The 19,746-nt window shown below is 48.9% G+C and overlaps 1 protein-coding gene across 1 annotated transcript in view; it reads left to right on the top strand.

Annotated features, from left to right (window-relative positions):
* The first annotated feature begins 3,775 nt into the window (after positions 1-3,775).
* Positions 3,776-19,746, top strand: part of LOC120929371 (gametocyte-specific factor 1-like) — a 132,643-nt gene continuing 116,672 nt past the window's right edge. Inside the window, exons 1-2 of the mRNA XM_040340757.1 lie at positions 3,776-3,970; positions 11,134-11,222. Of these exons, the coding sequence (XP_040196691.1) occupies positions 11,142-11,222 (81 nt within the window). The 5' untranslated portion in view covers positions 3,776-3,970; positions 11,134-11,141. The remainder of the gene's footprint in view (positions 3,971-11,133; positions 11,223-19,746) is intronic.

The following is a 19,746-nucleotide window of genomic DNA, read 5'->3' as shown; positions in this document are numbered from 1 at the left end:
ACTTAAAGGGTCACTAAAGGAAATTTTATTTTTTTTAGCTAAATAGCTTCCTTTACCTTACTGCAGTCCTGGTTTCATGTCCTCATTGTTTGTTTTTGCTTTGATGTTGCTGTAATTCCTCTCTGTTCTGGACACTTCCTGGTTGTCTGTTTCCTGATCACCACAGTACTGGGAGATTTCTCACTGTGGTGACTAATCAAGGAGGTGTGTCTAAAACCCCTCAGCACCAATCCAGTTTCGTTTTGCAAAACCTTCCCTGCCCTCTATTGGCTCTCTGGCTCTGTACATCAGAGAACCAGGAAACAACCGCAAAAACGAAACTAAACTGTAGGTACATTATATGATTGGTTTTTATCTATTTTTAATCATTTTTAAAAGGAATCAGTTAACTATTATATCTCTATACCCTGTAAACAGTCATTTCAGCAAAAAAAACATTTTCCTTTAGTGACCCTTTAACTGCTTGCCGATCAGCCGCCGAGGTCGGCTCGGCTGCGCGAGATCACGTAGCTATACATCATCTCGCGAATCGGCCAATAGGGGCCGCTCGCCCCTGGTCCCGACGCGCGTGCCCGCGATCGCTCGTTACAGAGCGAGAACCGGGAGCTGTGTGCTGTAAACACACAGCTTCGGTCCTGTCAGGGGGAGAAATTACTGTTCGCTGTTAATACAATGTATGAACAGCGATCAGTCATTTCCCCAAGTCAGCCCCACCCCCCCTTCGGTTAGAGCACACACAGGGAACATAATTAACCCCTTCCTTGCCCCCTGGTATTAACCCTTTTCCTGCCTTGGGTTTTTTAGAGCACTGATCGCTATAAAAATGCCAATGGTCCCAAAAATGTGTCAAAAGTGTCCGAAGTGTCCGCCATAATGTCGCAGTACCGATAAAAATCGCTGATCGCCACCATTACTAGTAAAAAAAAAACATTAATAAAAATGCCATAAAACGATGCCCTATTTTGTAGACGCTATAACTTTTGCGCAAACCAATCAATAAACGCTTATTGCGATGTAGAAGAATACGTATCGGCCTAAACTGAGGAAAAAAAACATTTTTTTTTATATATTTTTGGGGATATTTATTACAGCAAAAAGTAAAAAATATTATTTATTTTTGTTTATAGCGCAAAAAAAAAAAAAACGCAGAGGTGATCAAATACCACCAAAAGAAAGCTCTATTTGTGGCAAAAAAAGGATGTCAATTTTGTTTGGGAGCCACGTCGCACGACTGCGCAATTATCAGTTAAAGCGACGCAGTCCCGAATCGCAAAAAGTGGCCCGGTCATTGACCAGCAATATGGTCCGGGGCTGAAGTTTTTAAACACCAAATCTCAAAAAGAGGCTCGGTCCTTAAAGGGGTTGTAAAGGTTTAATATATATATATTTTTTTAAATAACAAACATATCATACTTACCTCTACTGTGCAGTTAGTTTTACACACAGTGGCCCCAATCCTCGTCTTCTGGAGTCCCTCAGCGGCTGTCTCGGCTCCTCCCTGCAAGAGCTAACCTCCTTCTGGGAAGCGCTCTCCCAAGGGGGTTAGCTTGCGGGCGCATTCCTGTGTGATACGGCCGCCGACTGTATCACTCGGCCGCGACCCCGGCGTGCCGCATTATTGATTTGATTGACAGCAGCGGGAGCCAATGGCTGCACTGCTATCAGTCATCAAATGAGGAGCCCACAAGAGCTAGGGGAAAGCAACGCAGGATCGCACCCACAGAGTTTCGGGGCTCAAGTAAGTAAAACGGGGGCTCGGATGGGCTGGAGAGTTTAAGGTGTTTAAGGTGTTTTTTCACCTTAATGCATAGGATGCATTAAGGTGAAAAAACACAAAGCTTTACAACCCCTTTAAGTGGTTAACCACTTCAGCCCCGGAAGATTTTACCCCCTTCCTGACCAGAGCACTTTTTACAATTTGTCATTGCATTGCTTTAACTGACAATTGCACGGTCATGCGATGCTTTACCCAAACAATTATTATTTATTCATTTGCTAGTAAGGATGAGCTCCGACGTTTTCGCAAAGTTCACATGCAGAGCCCGCCAGGAAGTCGGCATTGTGCTAATCACAGACAGTGAGACATTGTCCCGATGCACGGCTGCAGAGATTGGGAAATGTCTTACTGCGTGGGCTCTGCATGTGGACTTTGCGAACACACCGGAGCTCATCCTTATTTACTAGTAATGGCGGTGATCTGCGATTTTTAGTGGTACTGCGACATTGCGTCGGACAGATCTGACACTTTTGACACAATTTTGGGACCATTGACATCTATACAGCGATCAATGCTATAAAAATGCACTGATTACTGTATAAATGTCACTGGCGGGGAAGGGGTTAACACTAGGGGGAGATCAAATCGTTACAGGTGTTCCCTCACTGTAAAGCAGTGGTTCTCAACCTGGGGGTCTGGACCCCCTCTGGGGTCAAATGATGATTTGCCAGGGGTCACCAAATCCTGGGCAGTTCCTAAAGCCCGCACCACTCTCCCAGGAAGGGAGATGATAAGAGGGGCAGGAACAAAGAAAAAAGAAGAGAAAGGAAAAAAAGGGAGAGCAAGAAAGACAGTTAGAGGGAGGGGTGGGGGAAAAAAAAAACAAGGAATTAGGATAGAGAGATGAAAGGGAAAGAAAGTTGAACAAAAAAAGAGAGGTACATCCTAAAATGTACTATAAGGGGTTTTAATACTGTACGAGTGGAAAGCACTCAGGGAGCGCTAAATGTCCGCGGTTCAGGGATGCAAATTACTTGTCTTGCCTTGGGTGCTTTCAACCCACGCTATGAAAATAAGTCCCCACAACTGGGGAAATGTTATGAAGGGGTCACGGCACTAGAAGATTGAGAACCACTGCTGTAGATGGATGGGGCTGACTTGGAGAGGAAACCGTTTGTTGTTCCTATATACTAGGAACACACAGTGGGGGTTATTTACGAAAGGCAAATACACTTTGCGCTTGGAAGTGGACTTGGAAGTGCAGTCGTTGTAGATCTGAGGGGGACATGCAAGGAAAATAAAAAGCAGCATTTTTGCTTGTACATGATTGGATAATAAAATCAGCAGAGCTTCTCCTCATTTCAGATCTTCCCCTCATATCTATAGCGACTGCACTTCCAGTGCAAAGTGGATTTGCCTTTAGTAAATCAACCCCAATGTGTCTCCTCTCCCCTGACAGGACATGGATTTGTGTGTTTACACACTCAAATCCCTGTTCTTGTTCTGTCAGGAGGTGCCCGGAGGGGTTAACACTAGGGGGTGATCACGGGGTTAAATGTGTTCTATCTGTATGGAAATAGAACTGACTGGGGGAGGAGACATATCGTTGTTCCCACTTAGTAGGAACAACCTCCTCTTCTTTGACAGAACAGGGATTTGTGCGCTTACACACAAATCCCTGTACTGGTTCTCGTGCATGGCCGGCGGAGATCACACCCTCTGGTTGCTCTTAAAGGGAAGAACGTACCCATACAGGGTTTTGCCATTGTGCCGCAGTATAAGTACGTGAGGCGGTCGAGAATTGATTAAAATTGCCTCCAAATTCACCAATTTCAAAATCGATTGCAGCACCATAAGGTTGGCGTTGCCACGATTCGGACTGTGCCGTTGCAGGGAATAGGCTCTAATTTGGCAATCACTTCCATACGTCCCCCCCATTATTCATGCTACTAATTACTGAATCCTTGATAATTAATGACACCAGGCAGCATATCAAAATGCCCAGACATAACACAGAGTAACACAAAACCAGGCCCTTAATCACTGGATCTTTTCATCGTCCTCCCAGCCATGTGTGCTCACAGCTGAGTGAGGAGGGCGGCCCTGGCCGGGAGGCGGGAACTCCGCTCCTGCGCAGTACAGCTCGTCTTTCCCGCCCGCCGCGTTTGCTGTAGGAGGAGCTGTGTGCGCGGAGCAGAAGGACAGGGGAGCGGAGACGAGGAACGCACATTGGACGGACTCTTCTCAGACACGGTAATGGCGGATATTATAGGGAACAGAAATGTCAGGGGCGGCGTGTATGGCGTCCAGAGTCTGACTGAATACCCTGGAGCACTTTATATGGAACCAGGACAGGCCTGTCCATAGTATCAGAACCTACGAAGTTATCTGCTAACTATACATTGCCTTTCCACTAATATATGCTCTTATATTAAAGCTCCATTCACATTTGTTGGGTTGAGATCTTAAGCAGAATCAAGGCGTTTCTGCTGTGATCTGAAATCGCAAAAAATAAGAAATATGCCTTGTTTGTGTGCCAATTTTGTACATTACACTACGTTTACAAAAATGCATGTTTGGGTGCCAATCATTTTTCAATGGCACCTAAAAGGGCTGCTTGCTTTTTTTTTTTTTTGCCATAGCTAACCGCAACACACAAAGATGGTCACCCAAAAGAAGGTTCTGCAAATTTTTGCCCGACATGCTTCCTGGCAAAACCACACCGCATTTTAGGTGCCATTGAAAAGGAATGGAACCCAAACATGCATTTTTGCAAATGTAGTGCAATGTGAAATTGTGAGCAGAATCAGTGATTCTACCAGAAATCCCAAACGCCAAATGTGAATAGATCCTTGGGGTGGTTTTAAATTGCTGCACTGCGGTTTGTTTGAAGTACAGTGTTTCTGCTGTTTTCATGCGGCTTTCCCATAGATTTCTATTAGAGTGGGTGTTTTTGGCATGTTTTCTGAAAGCACGTTGAAAATGCAGCATATAGGACTTTTTTTTTTTTGGGGGGGGGCATCACCAGAATACACTTTGAAAACACCCACTCTAAGGCCCCTTTCACACTCAGGCAGTTTTCAGTCTTTTTAGCACTAGAAATGGCGCCTGAAATCTGCCTCTCATTTTTTGCAATGATGCTTTCACACTGGAGCGGTGCGCTTGCGGGACGTTTGAAAAAGTCTTGCAAGCAGCATCTTTGGGGCGGTTTGGGAGTGCTGTATACAGCGCTTCCAAAATGTCTCCTGCTCATCGGAATGACTGGGCAGCACTTTGGAAGTGCCGCAATGTGCAGTGCCGATCATGACCTCCCTGGGGCCCCAAGCAAAATGACATGGCACATTAAAAATGAGAAGCGGGGGACGCTGATGACAGTGATATGTCACATTAAAGAAAGTTGAGAAGCGGGGGGAGGGGGTGTTCTGCTGTCGGAAATAACATCTTACATTAAATTGAGAAGCGGGGGGTGCTGACTTCTTACCTCTTCTCCCATGCAGCCAGCGAGTTGAGAAGCGGGGTGAGGGGGCAAAAATGATTTCTCACCAGGCGGGGCCTCTAGTAATTTGGGGGGCCCTTCGCAGCTTTGCGGGGCCCTAAGCGCCTTGCATAGTGAGCCTATAGGGCGGATCGGCCCTGGCAACGTGGTATTTTTTAACCCCTTTGGGGTTAAAAGCGCAGCTGAGGCCCCAGTGTGAAAGGGTCTAAGATGTCCATGTAGAGCTTAAAGTGGTTGTACACCCTGTTCCTATAATGAGGCTTACTTGTAGGGACTGTAAATATCTTCTAAACCGTTACGGTTTAGGAGATATTTGCCATATAATCGGTGCATGCGCACTGAAGAAAGGGCACGATCCGTGCTGCTTCTATAGTGCTTGTGCCATGACTGTCGGCTCTCGCGCATGTGACGTCACGCGACTCTGGCCAGTAGCAGAGCCGGAGTCCACGGCCCCGGAAGGAAGAGGGGTTGAAGATGGACACGATTAGACAGCGCTGACATCGCAGGCTTGTTCTGCACGTAATAAGCTAGTATGCGATGCATACTAGCCCATTATGCTTTTACTTTGCAGGAAATAGAGGAAGTAAAACCCATCGTTGGTGTTGTCCGAGGGGACATGGCAGAGGGGGGGGGGGACGAGGAGCACTTTGGGGGCTTTGATTTCAGGTAAGTGCCACATAATGAGCTATGCATACTAGCTCATTATGCCTTTCTCCTGCAGGTGTTGTGTTTATTTTAAGAGGGTTTACTTCCTCTTTTAAAGGGGTTGTAAAGGTTAGTGTTTTTTTGTTTACTTACCCGTTCACCTGCTGTGCGCTTCCTCTTCTCCACAGAGTCTGGCCGTTGATTGGATGCAATAATCTGTATCCAGCTTAGGCGTCCCTTGTAGGCCATCAAACTTTCATCCATGATGATGTCCTTTCTGGCACGTAGGTACGCTGGAAATTGGTCACAATAATTTGGCATACTTCCCAGATTTTTTTTTTTTTTAGTTTGGGTGCAGGATGCGTTGCCTCATCAAATTCTTAATTGTTCGTGACATGGAAATACTTCAGGATGAGAGAAAACAGGTAGTGGCCAGTAACTTATTAGTGGTCCAGTACCATTTCTGGAGTGGTTTCCCCACCACCCCCTGAAGAATGAGTCCCAGAAACTGCCAGATGTCCTCTTTGGTCACCAGTTCCCACTTTCTGCTTCTGGAAAACCTGGCATGCAGCATAGCGGATTGCTGCTCTTGGTAGCAATTAGTCTCTGTGACAATTTTTTCAATTACCACCTCAGTGAGGAATAATTGCAGGTATGCCAGAGGGTTGTCACGCTCAACATCTACCTTCATCCCAGGTGATCCAGTGAAGGGGAATCTTGGGGGCGCTACCTGGTCCGTATCGCAGTTAATAGGGCACCAAGTGCGCACATTGCTAAGGTCAGGTTGGGTGCCCGGAGGGGTTAACACTAGGGGGCGATCACAGGGTTAAATGGGCACCCGGCTGTGACAGTTTGCGCTGCATTTTCTTGGTGGCCAGGCAATCGTCTGGGACCCAGATGATGTGACCCAGATGATTGCAGAATGAAGGGGGGGGGAGAGGAGGAGTCTTCTAGGCAGCGAGGTGATAGAAGCAGGAAATGTGACAAGAACCTGGCAAATCCTGGTATCCCCCCAATGTGATTTGTAAGGGGGGCAAGGAGTGTTTAAAGCAGAAATTCCACTTTTGGGTGGAACTCTGCTTTTAGTTGTCCATACACCAGCATTTTCCTTCGACAGGAATTGATCAAATGATTTGACTTGTATCGCGTAGGGATGGCCACACACTGGTAGAAATGCAGTCAGTTCCCGCTGAGCTCGTCTAGTTCCCATTATTGTGCAGCTAGCTGTGTGGTTTTGTTTTTTTATTAGCATAAATGAGAAGTGTCCTTCGTGCTGGTGGCTGTTCTTTTGGGCAGGCAGTGTGCGTTTGGGGCTATGGGGCCATTTGTGTGCGTTTCGTAAACGCCTGTAAGATTTTGACACGCAGCTGTTTCTGTGCTGCTGCGATGTCTACATTAGCTTGCATAGGCTGCTTCGTGTAGCTGCGCTCCACACTTATTTTACAGAAGCTGTAATATAGTTTCCCGCAATGAAAAGCGCTCTATTAACCACTTGAGACCCGCACTATTGACAAAAGACGTCAACAGCGCGGCTCTCAGGTGCCAACTGGACGTCTTTGGACGTCATTTAAAAGCATTACCCGCGCGCACCTCTGTTTTGCTTTAACTTTTGCGCAAACCAGTCGCTTATTGCGATTTTATTTTATTTTTTTACAAAAATACGTCAAAGTACGTATCGGCCTTAACTGAGAAAAAAAATTGTTTTTTAAAAAAAAAAATTGGGATATTTATTATAGCAACAAGTAAAAAATATATATATTTTTTTAAAATTGCCGCTCTTTTTTTATTTATAGCGCAAAAAAATAAAAACCGCAGAGGTGATCAAATACCACCAAAATAAAGCTCTATTTTGTGGGGAAAAAAGGACGTCAATTTTGTTTGGAAAACGCCGCGTCGCACGACCGCGCAAATGTCAGTTAAAGTGACGCAGTGCCTTAAGCTGAAATTTCGCCTGGGAACGAAGGGGGTTTATGTGCCCAGTAAGCAAGTAGTTAAAGAAATGGGATGGGGTAGATGTCGTGCAGGGTATGGGTTAGTGGCTCAGTGCTGTGAATGGGGATGTACATCAATGATCAGGGGGGGTTGCAGTGAATATGCTGGTGGCTCAGTACTGGGAATGTACACTGATGATAGAGGGGGGGTTGCAGGGTGAATATTGGAGAGTCAGTGCTGGGGATAGGGTAGATGTCAGAGTGCAGGGTATAGGTTAGTGTCTGTAGGGACATGCAGTGTATACTGGAGGCTCAGTACTGGGAATGTACACCGATGAGCATTATATATGCTGAGCAGGTATATGTTGTAGCCGCAATGGTTTTCTTTGCTCTTAAAGTGAATAGGGGCACTGCACAAGGTCCAGGGGTGCAGCAGTACTGCAGGGGGATGTTCAGGGGCTGCAGACGTATCGTGCATCCAGAAAGTATTCACAGCACTTCACTTTTTCCACATTTCTTTGTTACAGCCTTATTCCAAAATCGATTGATTAAATTCATTATTTTCTCAAATTCTACAAACCATACCCAATAATAACGTTAATAAAGTTTGTTTGAAATCTCTGCAAATGTATTAAAAATGAATGAAAAGCAAATGTACATAAAAAGTCACAGCCTTTGCCATGACACTCAAAATTTAGCTCCGGTGCATCCTGTTTCTACTGATCATCCTTGAGATGTTTCTACAACTTGCACCTGTGGTAAATTATTGATCGGACAGAATTTGGACAGGCCCACAGCTGTCTATATAAGGTGCCACAGTTAGCAGTGCATGTCAGAGCACAAACCAAGCCATGAGGTCCAAGGAATTGTCTGTAGACCTCCAAGACAGGATTGTATCAAGGCACAGATTTGGGGAAGGATACAGAAAAATGTCTGCAGCATTGAAGGTCCCAATGAGCACAGTGGCCTCCATCCATAAGTTAAAGAAGTTTGGAACCACCAGGACTTTTCCTAGAGTGGGCCGCCCAGCCAAACTGAGCAATCAGGGGAGAAAGACCGGGAATGTGGCGTTTTGCGGGTGGTTTTTAACCCTTTTTCGGCTGCTAGCGGAGCAGCCAAACACCTCCGCAAAAACAACGGCAATGTGCAGCTAAAAATAGCACCCCAGTGTGAAAGCAGCCTTAGAAAGTATTCCGTAAGAGGAAGAAGTGGAAGCCGCTGACAGCTGAATGTGCTCATACTTTTTTTTGGTTTTGCAGTCTTCTCCCTTTTGACCTCCCTTAGAGGTTCCCTTATCGCTTATGCATCATTTCGTCTTTTTAGTTATGTTGGATTACAGGGTATCAGAGTTGGCTGCCCTTTCTTGGGTACTTCACCAGGACGAGGTGGTGTTGCAGCCTTTGATCTTCTTGCTTGCCAAAGATGTTTTTCATTCCACCTTAATCAGGCCATTGTGTTGCTATGTTTTTGTCCTAATCCTGGAAAAGAAGGTGCTTCAATCTTCAAATATTTGATTTGATCTGAAGTCTACTGCTCTGTTTCTACAGTTTATTCCCTGTTTGTTCTGCCCGAGGCCCCTCATGTCTGCTACCTAGACTCTTGATGCTTATGCCTATTCGGGCACCAGTTTCTGGCAGACTGTTTTGCAGGAGACATAGTAGGGGTTCCCCCTGTTTTTGTTTAGGGTTTTTTGGTATGTTGCTGTGTAGCCCACTCAAGTTCAGTGCTTTGGGACATCCCATTACCAAGTAGTCATAAATGTTAATCTTGCTTCTGTTAGAGCCGGTTCACACAGGGGCAACACGACTTTGTGCATGACTTTGCGAGCCAACTTGGACACGACTTGAGCGTGAACCACAGCCCGACGTGGTGAGACTCCAGGACCCTCCCTCCCGCTGTAATGCCGTGTGCGCAACGATTTATATAGGCATGGGGCATGCTCACCGGGTGATGTCACCCGGTGACCCCACCCCTTGTGACGTCAGTCCCGGGGCATGATGGGACTGTGATGTCATTAGGGGTGGGTTCCCCAGGTGACATCACCCGGTGACCATGCTCCGTGCGTATATAAATCGTTGCGCACATGGCATTACAGTGGGAGAGATAGTCGAGTCAACATCGGGAGAAGAGGGAAGAAGACGACGCAGAAGACCGGGCCACCGCTAGTAAAAGAGCTGGAAGAAGATAGCGGAGGAGCCCGGGAGAAGTTGGAAGACAACCCCCGGAGCTGCCTAATAAATTACTTTAAAAACCTGTCTAGTGTATGTTTGTTTTTTTTTTGTTTTTTTGACACTTTCCCCCCCCAGGTGAATGGGTATGATGTACCCCATACTCATTCACATAGGGTGGGGGCTCCCAAATTCCGATAAGCCCCCCCCCGCAGACCCAGACAACCAACGGCCAGGGTTGTCGGGGGGGGGGGGGGGGGGACACTTGTCCTCATCAACATGGGGACAAGGTGCTTTGGGGTGGGGGGTTGGAGGGTGCCCCCTGCCCCAAAACGCACCTACCCCCCCATGTTGAGGGCATGCGGCCTGGTACGGTTCGGGGGGGGGGGCGCTCGCTTGTCCCCACCCCCTTTCCTGACCGGCCAGGCTGCGTGCTCGGATAAGGGTCTGGCATGGATTTTGAGGGAACCCCCACACTGTTCGGCGTAGGGGGTTCCCCTTAAAATCCATACCAGACCTAAGGGCCTGGTATGCTCCCGGAGGGGGAACCCATGCAGGTTTTTTATTTAAAATTTGGCGTGGCGTTCCCTCAAGATTTGCACCGCACAAGTGTGAATCCAGCCTCAAAGAATAATCCGCTCAGTGGGAGGGAGGGGTTTGCCTGAAAAAAAATAGTTTCTCTTTCTGTAAAGTTGCTTCAGTTAAGACAGTGATCCGACTTTGGAGGCAACTTGCATTGAAATCAATGGGTACAAGTTGGATTGAAGTAGTACAGGAACCTTTTCTGAAGTCGGAGCGACTTCAGTAGTGTACATTAAGACTGCCCTCATTCACTTAGTGATTTTCTCATGTTGCTCGACTTTAAATCGGATCCGAAGTCGCCCCTGTGTGAACTGTCTTACTTATTGCTTGCATCAAAACTGAGGCCAGGCTGAGCTGGTGGTGTTTGGAGAGTGGTGGGGGGGGGTTTGAATATACCTGGCTGTTTTTTTTTGCCATGTTATGACCAGTGTCCATTTAACTAAAAGTTAGTCATGAATATGAAGTCCTCTGTGTTCTGTGATGTACTCTAAATACATTTTACAAGTAAACCCAAGAACTTAACATTTACTTCCTTGGCAAAACGTTTGCCATTGCTTACTTAACTTTTCATTTAATTACTTGTTTGCTTGACAGGTGAAACCATGGATTACGTCGTCTGTCCATTTAATACGGAACACAAGGTCCGTGGAACAGAGCTGCGAATGCATTTGATGACATGTCAGGTATGTGTATCCATCTGTTATTTGTTAAAACATGCGACTTTAGTGAAAATGCATTTTGATTGATTGTGGAAGTCTGTATACTAGTCCCTCCTCAGTATGTTTATGCTATTTATGGTCATCCATGCAATGAAGCTGATTAACATTTAGCATACCCCTCATCAATACTAACCAAACCCACTTACGTAAACCTATGAAGAGTCATTGTGTAACTAAAACAAGCTCACTTACAGCAAAATAAGAGTCCCTGTTACTTGTACTCAACAAACTACTTCTCAAATGTCCACCCTTTGGACATTGTTAAAGTAATATTAAACCTTGTATTTTTTTTATTTTTAACCACTTCCCATCGGGAGGGCGTACTTGGACGTCCCCCCGTTTCAATGGTTATACTGGGATGCCTGAACCCTCAGGCATCAACCCAGTATAATTTTCTCCAGCCGGCGATTCTCTTCACCATGAGAACAATCATAGTGGCAGTTCAGCCGCTTGATAGTTCTTACAGGTGGCAGGAGGGGACATCCCATCCTCCGGAGCTTCTCCAGGCTCACCTCTGCGCCAGAGAAGGAATCCTCCGGCGACGGAAGTTGATCATGGAGATGATAAGGGAACAGATGGTCCCCGGTCATCTCTGACTCTCGGAGGTCTGGGAGTTGTAAATACTGCTATATACTCGGCTGGAAAGCTGAGATCGTCCTGGTGTGTGTTTTTTTTTTTTTTTTTTTATCTCAAGCTTTCCAGCCTGGAGGAGATACAGTCCTGATCAAAAGTTTAAGACAACTTGAAAAATGGCAAAAACTCATATTTCTCTTTCGTTCATAGACGGACACAGCCTTCTTTGACCTTAGGGTTATGCTACTTCCTACCAGGAGATTTAGGCAGAATTCTACAGCACTTAAGGTGTTAAAAACTTTCCTTCATGCTGCTCCTCCCAGGGGGCGTGGCTCCCCCAGGCATAACCCACACCCTGCTCTAGCAGCCTCAGTTTTTTTCTGCCTAACGACAGGAGAGTCAGGCTCTCTCTGGAGTCCTGGAGTTTTTTTCTTGCGATTTTTCTCGCTTTTTATTATTTTGTTCCTGCATTTTTGAATCCTGTGATTCTTCTATCAACAGACGACTGGGTGACAGGCTGGGTCCTCGACCCTTGTAGTCCCCCCCCAGGTTCGGCCTTCGAGCGTGTGCCGGCCCTTAGCTCAGCTTTGGGACGTCCACGACAGGCCCCGTTGCTCCAGGGGCGGCCGGGGAACTTCGGTTCTAGGGCACACATATGACCGGTCTTATGGCTTTGTCAGTGTGTCTGGCCGACAGCCATGCCGTTCGCGGACGTTGGTTCTGTCTGGGATACCTCCAGCCGGGTTGTCGCAGGACGGGTAAGTAGTGGCCTCTTACTCAGGTAAGTGGTCTGGCTGGAATGTTTTCCTTGGGAGGTCGACTGAGGGTTTTTTCCCTGCTTTCCTCTCTCCCTTATTCCTCTCCCTCCTTCCCTTTTTGGGTGACAGCTGTATGGGTTTTTTTTTCTGGGGCTCATGTTCACTGGACCCGTGGTGTAGCGGGGGCTGTGTGTGTCACTGCAGGGGACTGTGTTGTTCACTTCTGGACTTTTACTGTGTGCTGTATGGTGATTTTTTTTTTTTTTTTTTTTTTGTGACAGTTTGAGGTACACTGTCTTTTTAAATCTGCGCCACGGCGGCCATTTTTCCGGAGCCGCGCCTTATATTCGGCGGCCATTTTCTTGTGGTCCAGTGCTGTTTTTTTCCAGCTTTCGGCGGCCATTTTGCCTTTTTGCTTGGCCTCTTGTGACAGTTTCGGCGGTGGAAAAAAGACCGCGAATCCGTCTGAGGGGACAGACGCTGCGCTGCAGGCTTTCTATCAGCACATCTTGTCCTTCACAGACCGCGCTGTACCGGGAGGGTGGTGAGTCAGTCCCAGGGGCCCCATACTGTTCTAGCGGCCAGGAGGTGACCTGTGGGGGATTTTTTTCATTCTTTGGCAGTGGGGGTGACACGGCAGCTGCACTATGGAGCCTAAATCAGGCCCCTCATTCCTAACAATGCCTGAGTTAATCCTTAACGCCCCTTCCCCTGCCACATCTGTTGAGGCAATGTCGGCTGTCCTGGAGTCCTTTCTCACCAGGTTTGAAGCAGCCAGTGCTTGGCTGGGGGGGTAAAAAGTGCCCCCTCCCTGAGCCTGCTTCTGGGGATATCTCTGACGCAGAATCAGATCATGCTGTTGCTGCTTCTGGTTCTGTAATGTCAGAGGATGCGGGCTTAACCCACATGGACAGCGAGGATGACTCTGCTGCGGAGTCGGCTGACAAGGAATTTGTTGGAGCTCTTATTACTGCGGTGCGTGAGACTCTAAAAATGGAGGATGTGGCGGAGACACCAGCAGTGTCGGTCCCTTTTGGATTCCGCAAACCACCACGTGCCGCTAAAGTGTTCCCCTGTGTTCCTTATTTGGACAATATGTTATATAAGGAATGGGATACACCGCAAAATTTTTACTGTTCCTAAAAGATTTGCTACCCGTTACCCCCTTGAGGAGGACTTCTTGAAAAAGTGGGTCTCTCCTCCGTCAGTGGACCCTCCCGTGTCCAGACTGAGCAAGGCTACCACGTTGCCTGTGGAAGGGGCTCCTGCATTCAAGGACCCCGCTGATAGGAGAGTGGAGGCTGTGGCCCGCTCCCTATTCACGGTAGTGGGTTCGGTGGTGAGGCCGGGTCTGGCTGGAGCCCTGGTGGCGCAGACCCTGACTGAAAGGGCGAAGCTCCTGCTGCAGGAGCTGGAGGACCAGGGTGCTTCCGAGTCCTCTAGGGACCTGGCTGAAAGTTTCTCTGCGAGGCGGCCATGGATACGATACCTTTGCTGAAATGCTGGTCGGCTGACCAGTCCTCTAAAAAGGCTTTGGTGGATTTGCCCTTTAAGGGCGAACGGCTTTTTGGGGCGTCCCTGGATGACATCATAAAGGATGCCACGGGGGGTAAGAGCACGTTGCTCCCACAGTCTGGGAAGGGTAAGGAACCTCGCCGCAAGCAAGGCCCTACATTTACTACCCCCTAAGCGGTTTTTTTCGTGCGCCCAGCACAGCAGGAAAAGGTCCGCAAGGTGCTAAAGCCCCCGCTGCAGGGCGAAAGCGCACCTGGTTCAACAAACCCAACAAGCCTGCGGACAAGCCTGCTTCCGCATGAAGGTCTGCCCCGCCCGGGTCTCGGGTGGGGGACGAATTCGCGGATCGGTGGAAGTCTCTTCTATCCGACCGTTGGGTTTGCGAGGTGGTTGCCTCGGGGTACAAGAGTTTCTCTCGTCCCCCAAACAGATTTTTTCCCTCCAACCAACCTCCAGCTTCCTCCAGATCATCGGCTAGCCCTGTCCGGGGCTGTCCAGGATCTTCTGGACAGGGGGGTGGTTGTGCCGGTTCCCTCGCAGGAACGGTTTCAGGGGTTCTACTCCAATCTGTTCGTGGTCCCCAAGAAGGGAGGACCTAAAGGCCCTCAACTCCTTTGTCAAGGTGCAAAGATTCAGGATGGAGTCGGTCCGATCGATTGTAGCGGCACTCCACCAGGGGGACTTCGTCCTTGGACATCATGGATGCATACCTGCATGTTCCCATTTGCACAAGACACCAAAGGTATCTGCGCTTTGCGATCGGAGAGGACCACTTTCAATTTGTGGCCCTCCCGTTCGGTCTGGCTTCGGCACCGCGGGTTTTCACCAAGGTGCTCGCCCCGATCCTGGCCTTGCTGAGGCAGCGAGGGATCGCTATCGTGGGATATTTGGATGACCTTCTCCTGAGAGCTTCTTCAGGCTCAGAGTTAGAGGAGGACGTGTCGGACTCTCCGAGTTCGGCTGGCTTCTGAATCTCAAAAAGTCAGTGTTGGTTCCGTCCCAGAGACTAGAACACCTGGGTCTGGTTTTGGATTCGGGGGAGGCAAGAGTGTTCCTCCCATCGGAAAAACTGAAGACCCTGCAATCTGCAGTGAGACGGTTGTCGTCCCAGAAGTGGTCATCTCTTCGCTTCTGCATGAGGGTTCTGGGTCTGATGGTAGCCTCCTTCGAGGCGGTTCCGTATGCCCAATTCCACACCAGGGTACTACAGAAAGATTCTGTCACGTTGGGACAGGGTCCCATCTTCTCTGGATCACCAGATTCGAGCCATCTGGCCAAGTCTTCCCTGGCGTGGTGGCTGACGTCTCCGGTGCTTCGGTCCGGGAAGTCTTTTCTTCCGTGCCGCTGGACAGTGGTCACGACGGATGCCAGCCTCTTCGGCTAGGGGGCGTTTGGGGCACCCAGTCAGCCCAGGGGCGCTGGACTCGGGAGGAGTCCCGTCTGCCGATCAATATTCTGGAGCTCCGAGCAATCAAGCTGTGCCTTGCCAGGTGGTCCCTGGAGCTGCAGGGCCGTCCTGTCAGGATCCAGTCCGACAACGCCACGGCCGTGGCGTACGTCAATCATCATGGCGGCACAAGGAGCTTGGCTGCAGCGACAGAGGTCGCTCACATACTTCGGTGGGCCGAAAAGGTCCGTTCCGGCTCTGTCGGCCGTATACATTCCGGGGGTTCAGAATTGGCAAACCGACTTCCTAAGTCGCACGACTCTGGATCCAGGGGAGTGGTCTCTCCACCCGGAGGTGTTTCAGAACCTGTGCCAAAAATGGGGCACTCCAGACGTGGACCTTCTGGCGTTCCGTCTCAATCGGTAGGTGCCACGGTTCGTGGCCAGGTCAAAAGACCCGTGGGCAGACGCGTCAGACGCGTTGGTGGCTCCCTGGGGTCACTATCACCTGATTTACGCCTTCCCTCCTCTAAAGCTCCTCCCTCGCCTGCTGCGCAGGGTGGATGCCGAAGGGATTTCCAACAATCCTGATCGCCCCAGACTGGCCACGTCGCTCTTGGTACGCGGACCTGGTACGTCTGGTGGCAGACGCTCCCTGGCGTCTACCCCTGAAGGAAGATCTCCTGTCTCAGGGTCCGATCTTCCATCCTGCTTTACGGTCACTGGCTTTAACGGCGTGGCTGTTGAGAGCCAGGTACTGAAGGACTGGGGCCTGTCGGGCCCGGTGATCTCTACCATGCTGCGTGCACGGAAGTCCACTTCTCGGAAAATTTACCATCGTACATGGAAAGCATATATCTCTATGTGTGAGGAGATGAAGTGGCACCCCCGTACTTACGTGGTGTCCCAGATCCTGCTGTTCCTACAGCGGGGAGTGGACCAGGCTCTTGCCTTGAGCACGATCAAGAGTCAGATTTCTGCTCTGGCTGTTTATTTTCAGCGTCCCTTGGCGCCGCACTCCTTGATTCGCACGTTTGTGCAGGGGGTCCGTCATGTGGCCCCTCCGGTGTGCCCTCCACTGCCTTCATGGGACTTGAATTTGGTCCTCTCGACGCTTCAGCGTGCCCCCTTTGAGGACATTCGGGAGATCCCTTTGCTGACTCTGTCACAGAAGGTGGTCTTTCTGGTAGCCATTACCTCTATCAGACGAGTGTCTGAACTGGCGGCCTTGTCTTGCAAGGCCCCCTACTTGGTCATCCATCAGGATAAGGCGGTGCTGCGCCCACAGCCCTCTTTTCTTCGGAAGGTCGTTTCGGCCTTTCACATTAACGAGGGCGTTGTTCTTCCATCCTTATGTCCTCAGCCGAAGAACCCGATGGTGGCCACTTTACATTCTATGGATGTGGTTCGGGCCCTTCGAGTTTACTTGTCGGCGACAGCTCGGTTCCGGAAGTCGGACTCGCTGTTCGTTTTCAGGTGGATCCGACAGGTTGTGCTTCAGGCCTATGCCCTGAAGGGGCGGGCGCCTCCTTTTCGGGTCACGACGCATTCGACCAGGGCGATCGGGGCCTCTTGGGCTTTCCGACATCAAGCCTCTGTGTTACAGGTGTGTAAGGCTGCGACCTGGTCGTCGGTCCACACTTTTTCAAAGTTTTATAAGGTGGATGTGAGTGCATCTTCTGATGCCTCCTTCGGCCGCAGGGTGTTACAGGCCGCAGTTTAAGGTTGGAGTTTCTCCGTTGAGTAACTCCGGTTTTGTTTGGGGTGTAACCTGTTTTTGCTGTGTTGTTTTTCCCACCCCTCGAAAAAAAATTGACACTGCTTGGACGTCCCTAAGGTCAAAGAAGGCTGTGTCCGTCTATGAACGAAAGAGAAAATAGGATTTTTGCACTCACCGTAAAATCCATTTCTCTGAGTTCATAGACGGACACAGCACCCACCCCTCCTTTGTTTGTACCGCTTGTTACGAACTGAGGCTGCTAGAGCCGGGTGTGGGTTATGTGCACAGCACTTGTAGTATACACAGATGAGGGGGAGGTGCCTGCGGTCTGCTCGGCTGTGAGACAGTCACAGCCGAGATTTGTCAGAGCAGCGGCTGGGTCCCGGGTGTGACGACGGACCCCCCCGAGTCAGTCCAGCGTGGCTGTGATCTCCTACCCTAAAGAAGCTGTACCTCTCCCCTGTCATATAATTTTAGGTTGTCCCTCTGGGATCTTCACTAGCTACCGAGGCAGCCGCAGTTGGTGGGTGGGGTTGGAGGTGTGGCTGCCTCCTCCACTCCTCCCACAGACTCCTTTTACTCAGGTTGATCTGGCAGCTGAAGAAGGGAAAAGGAGGAGTGCACACAGCAGCCCGATCCCGATCGGACCCCCGACTTGCGGAAAGGCAAGGATGTATATATACGCCCTTCTGCCTGTCCGTGCCATTTTGCGGATGTAAATAGTCGTGCGGCGGGCGTTAAGTGGTTAAACTGCAAAGGATACTGGGAAATGTAGTTCTAAGCACTATGGTCACATGAACAGTGCAGAGAAGCAGGAAGTGAAGAGCAGAGAAACGAAAGTAGAAACCAAGGTACAATATATGATTGAATTGAATTGCTTTTCAATCGTTTTTAAAAGGAATCATTTAACTATTCTGTCTCTATACCATGTAAACAGTCATTTTAGCACAATTTTTTTTTTTTCCTTTAGTGATCCTTTAAGCACCATTTAAGAGACAGATTTCAGCCTTGGCTGTGTCCTTTCAACAGCCTTTGGTGGCCAATTCTCTGGTGGGTACCTTTTTTGTGCAGGGGGTTTGTCTTGTACTTCCCCCCTATTAAACCTCCCATTCCCCCATGGGATTGGAATATGGTGCTCTCGGTTCTTCAGGAACCTCCCTTGGAAAATATCAGATTCCTCTCTTGACACTATCTCCGAAGGTGGCCTTTTTAGTGGCCATTACATCTGTCAGACGTGTTTCTGAATTGGCAGCCTTGTCTTGCAAGTCGCCTTACTTTCGGCCTTCCACCTTAACGAGGACATTGTACTTCCATCCTTGAGTCCTTGGCCGGCGCATCCTAAGGAGGTTGCGCTTCATTCTTTGGACGTAGTACGTGCCTTGCGGGTGTACCTGTCTGCGACGGCTCCGTTTCGGAGGTCCGACTTACTATTTGTGTCGGGCCCACAAAAGGGCCTGGCGGTCTCGTCGGCCTCCATTTCTAGGTGGATCAGACGGGCGGGCGCCTCCCTTTCCTGTAAAGGCGCATTCGACCAGGGCAATTGGTGCTTCCTGGGCTTTCCGACATCAAGCGTCTGTCTCACAGGACTAGGCATAACATGATATTTAAATACATGTTACTTTAACAGAGTTGAACAGCCCCGCCCGGGCGGTCCCTTCAGACATAACCCTCCGCCCTGGAGCATGCAGCCTCAGTTCGTAACAAGCAGTACAAACCTAAAAAGGAGGGGTGGGTACTGTCTGTCCATGGACGACCGAGGAAAGGATTTTACGGCGAGTACAAAAAATCCTATATTCTCTTTTCGTCCATGGACGGACACAGCCTTCACAAGTCTTGACAGATGGGACGTTACAGTGAGTACAAAAAAATCCTATTTTTTTTACATTTTGCTATAATAAACATCCCAATTTAAAAGAAATTTAAATACTTTTCCTCAGTTTAGGCCGCCATGTATTCTACATATTTTTGGTAAAAAAAATCGCAATAAGCGTATAGTGATTGGTTTACGCAAAAGTTATAGCGCCTACGAAATAGGGGATAGGTTTATGAATTCTTCCTCCCTCCTTCTCGCTATGCGATATTCCGGTGGACAGATCGGACACGTTTGACACCATTTTGGGACCATTCACATTTATACAGCGAACAGTGCTATAAATATGCACCGATTACTGTATAACTGACTGGCCGGGAAGGGGTTAACACTAGGGGTGTTTAAGGGGTTAAATGTGTTCCCTAGGGAGTGATTCTAACTGTGGTGGGAGGGGATTGACTGGGAGAGGTGACGACTCCATCGGTCTCCTCTCCCTGACAGGACGTGGATCTCTGTATTTACACACAGACACAAACGTCCCTGGCTCTGTAATTGCCGATCGTGTGTACCTGGCGGACATCGTGGGCGCCAGGCACGCGTAGCCAGGAAACATCATATGACGTCCACCCAGGATGGCAGAGCCACCTTGTGGACATCATATGATAGGCGGGATAGGAAGTGGTTAAAGAACAGTAAAAAAATAAATAAACTTTTTTTTTTTTTTTA

This window comes from Rana temporaria, chromosome 2 (assembly GCF_905171775.1).
Source record: "Rana temporaria chromosome 2, aRanTem1.1, whole genome shotgun sequence".
NCBI lineage: Eukaryota > Metazoa > Chordata > Amphibia > Anura > Ranidae > Rana > Rana temporaria.
Note: the sequence above shows the minus strand (reverse complement) of the source record. Positions and strands in the feature narration are given on the sequence as shown.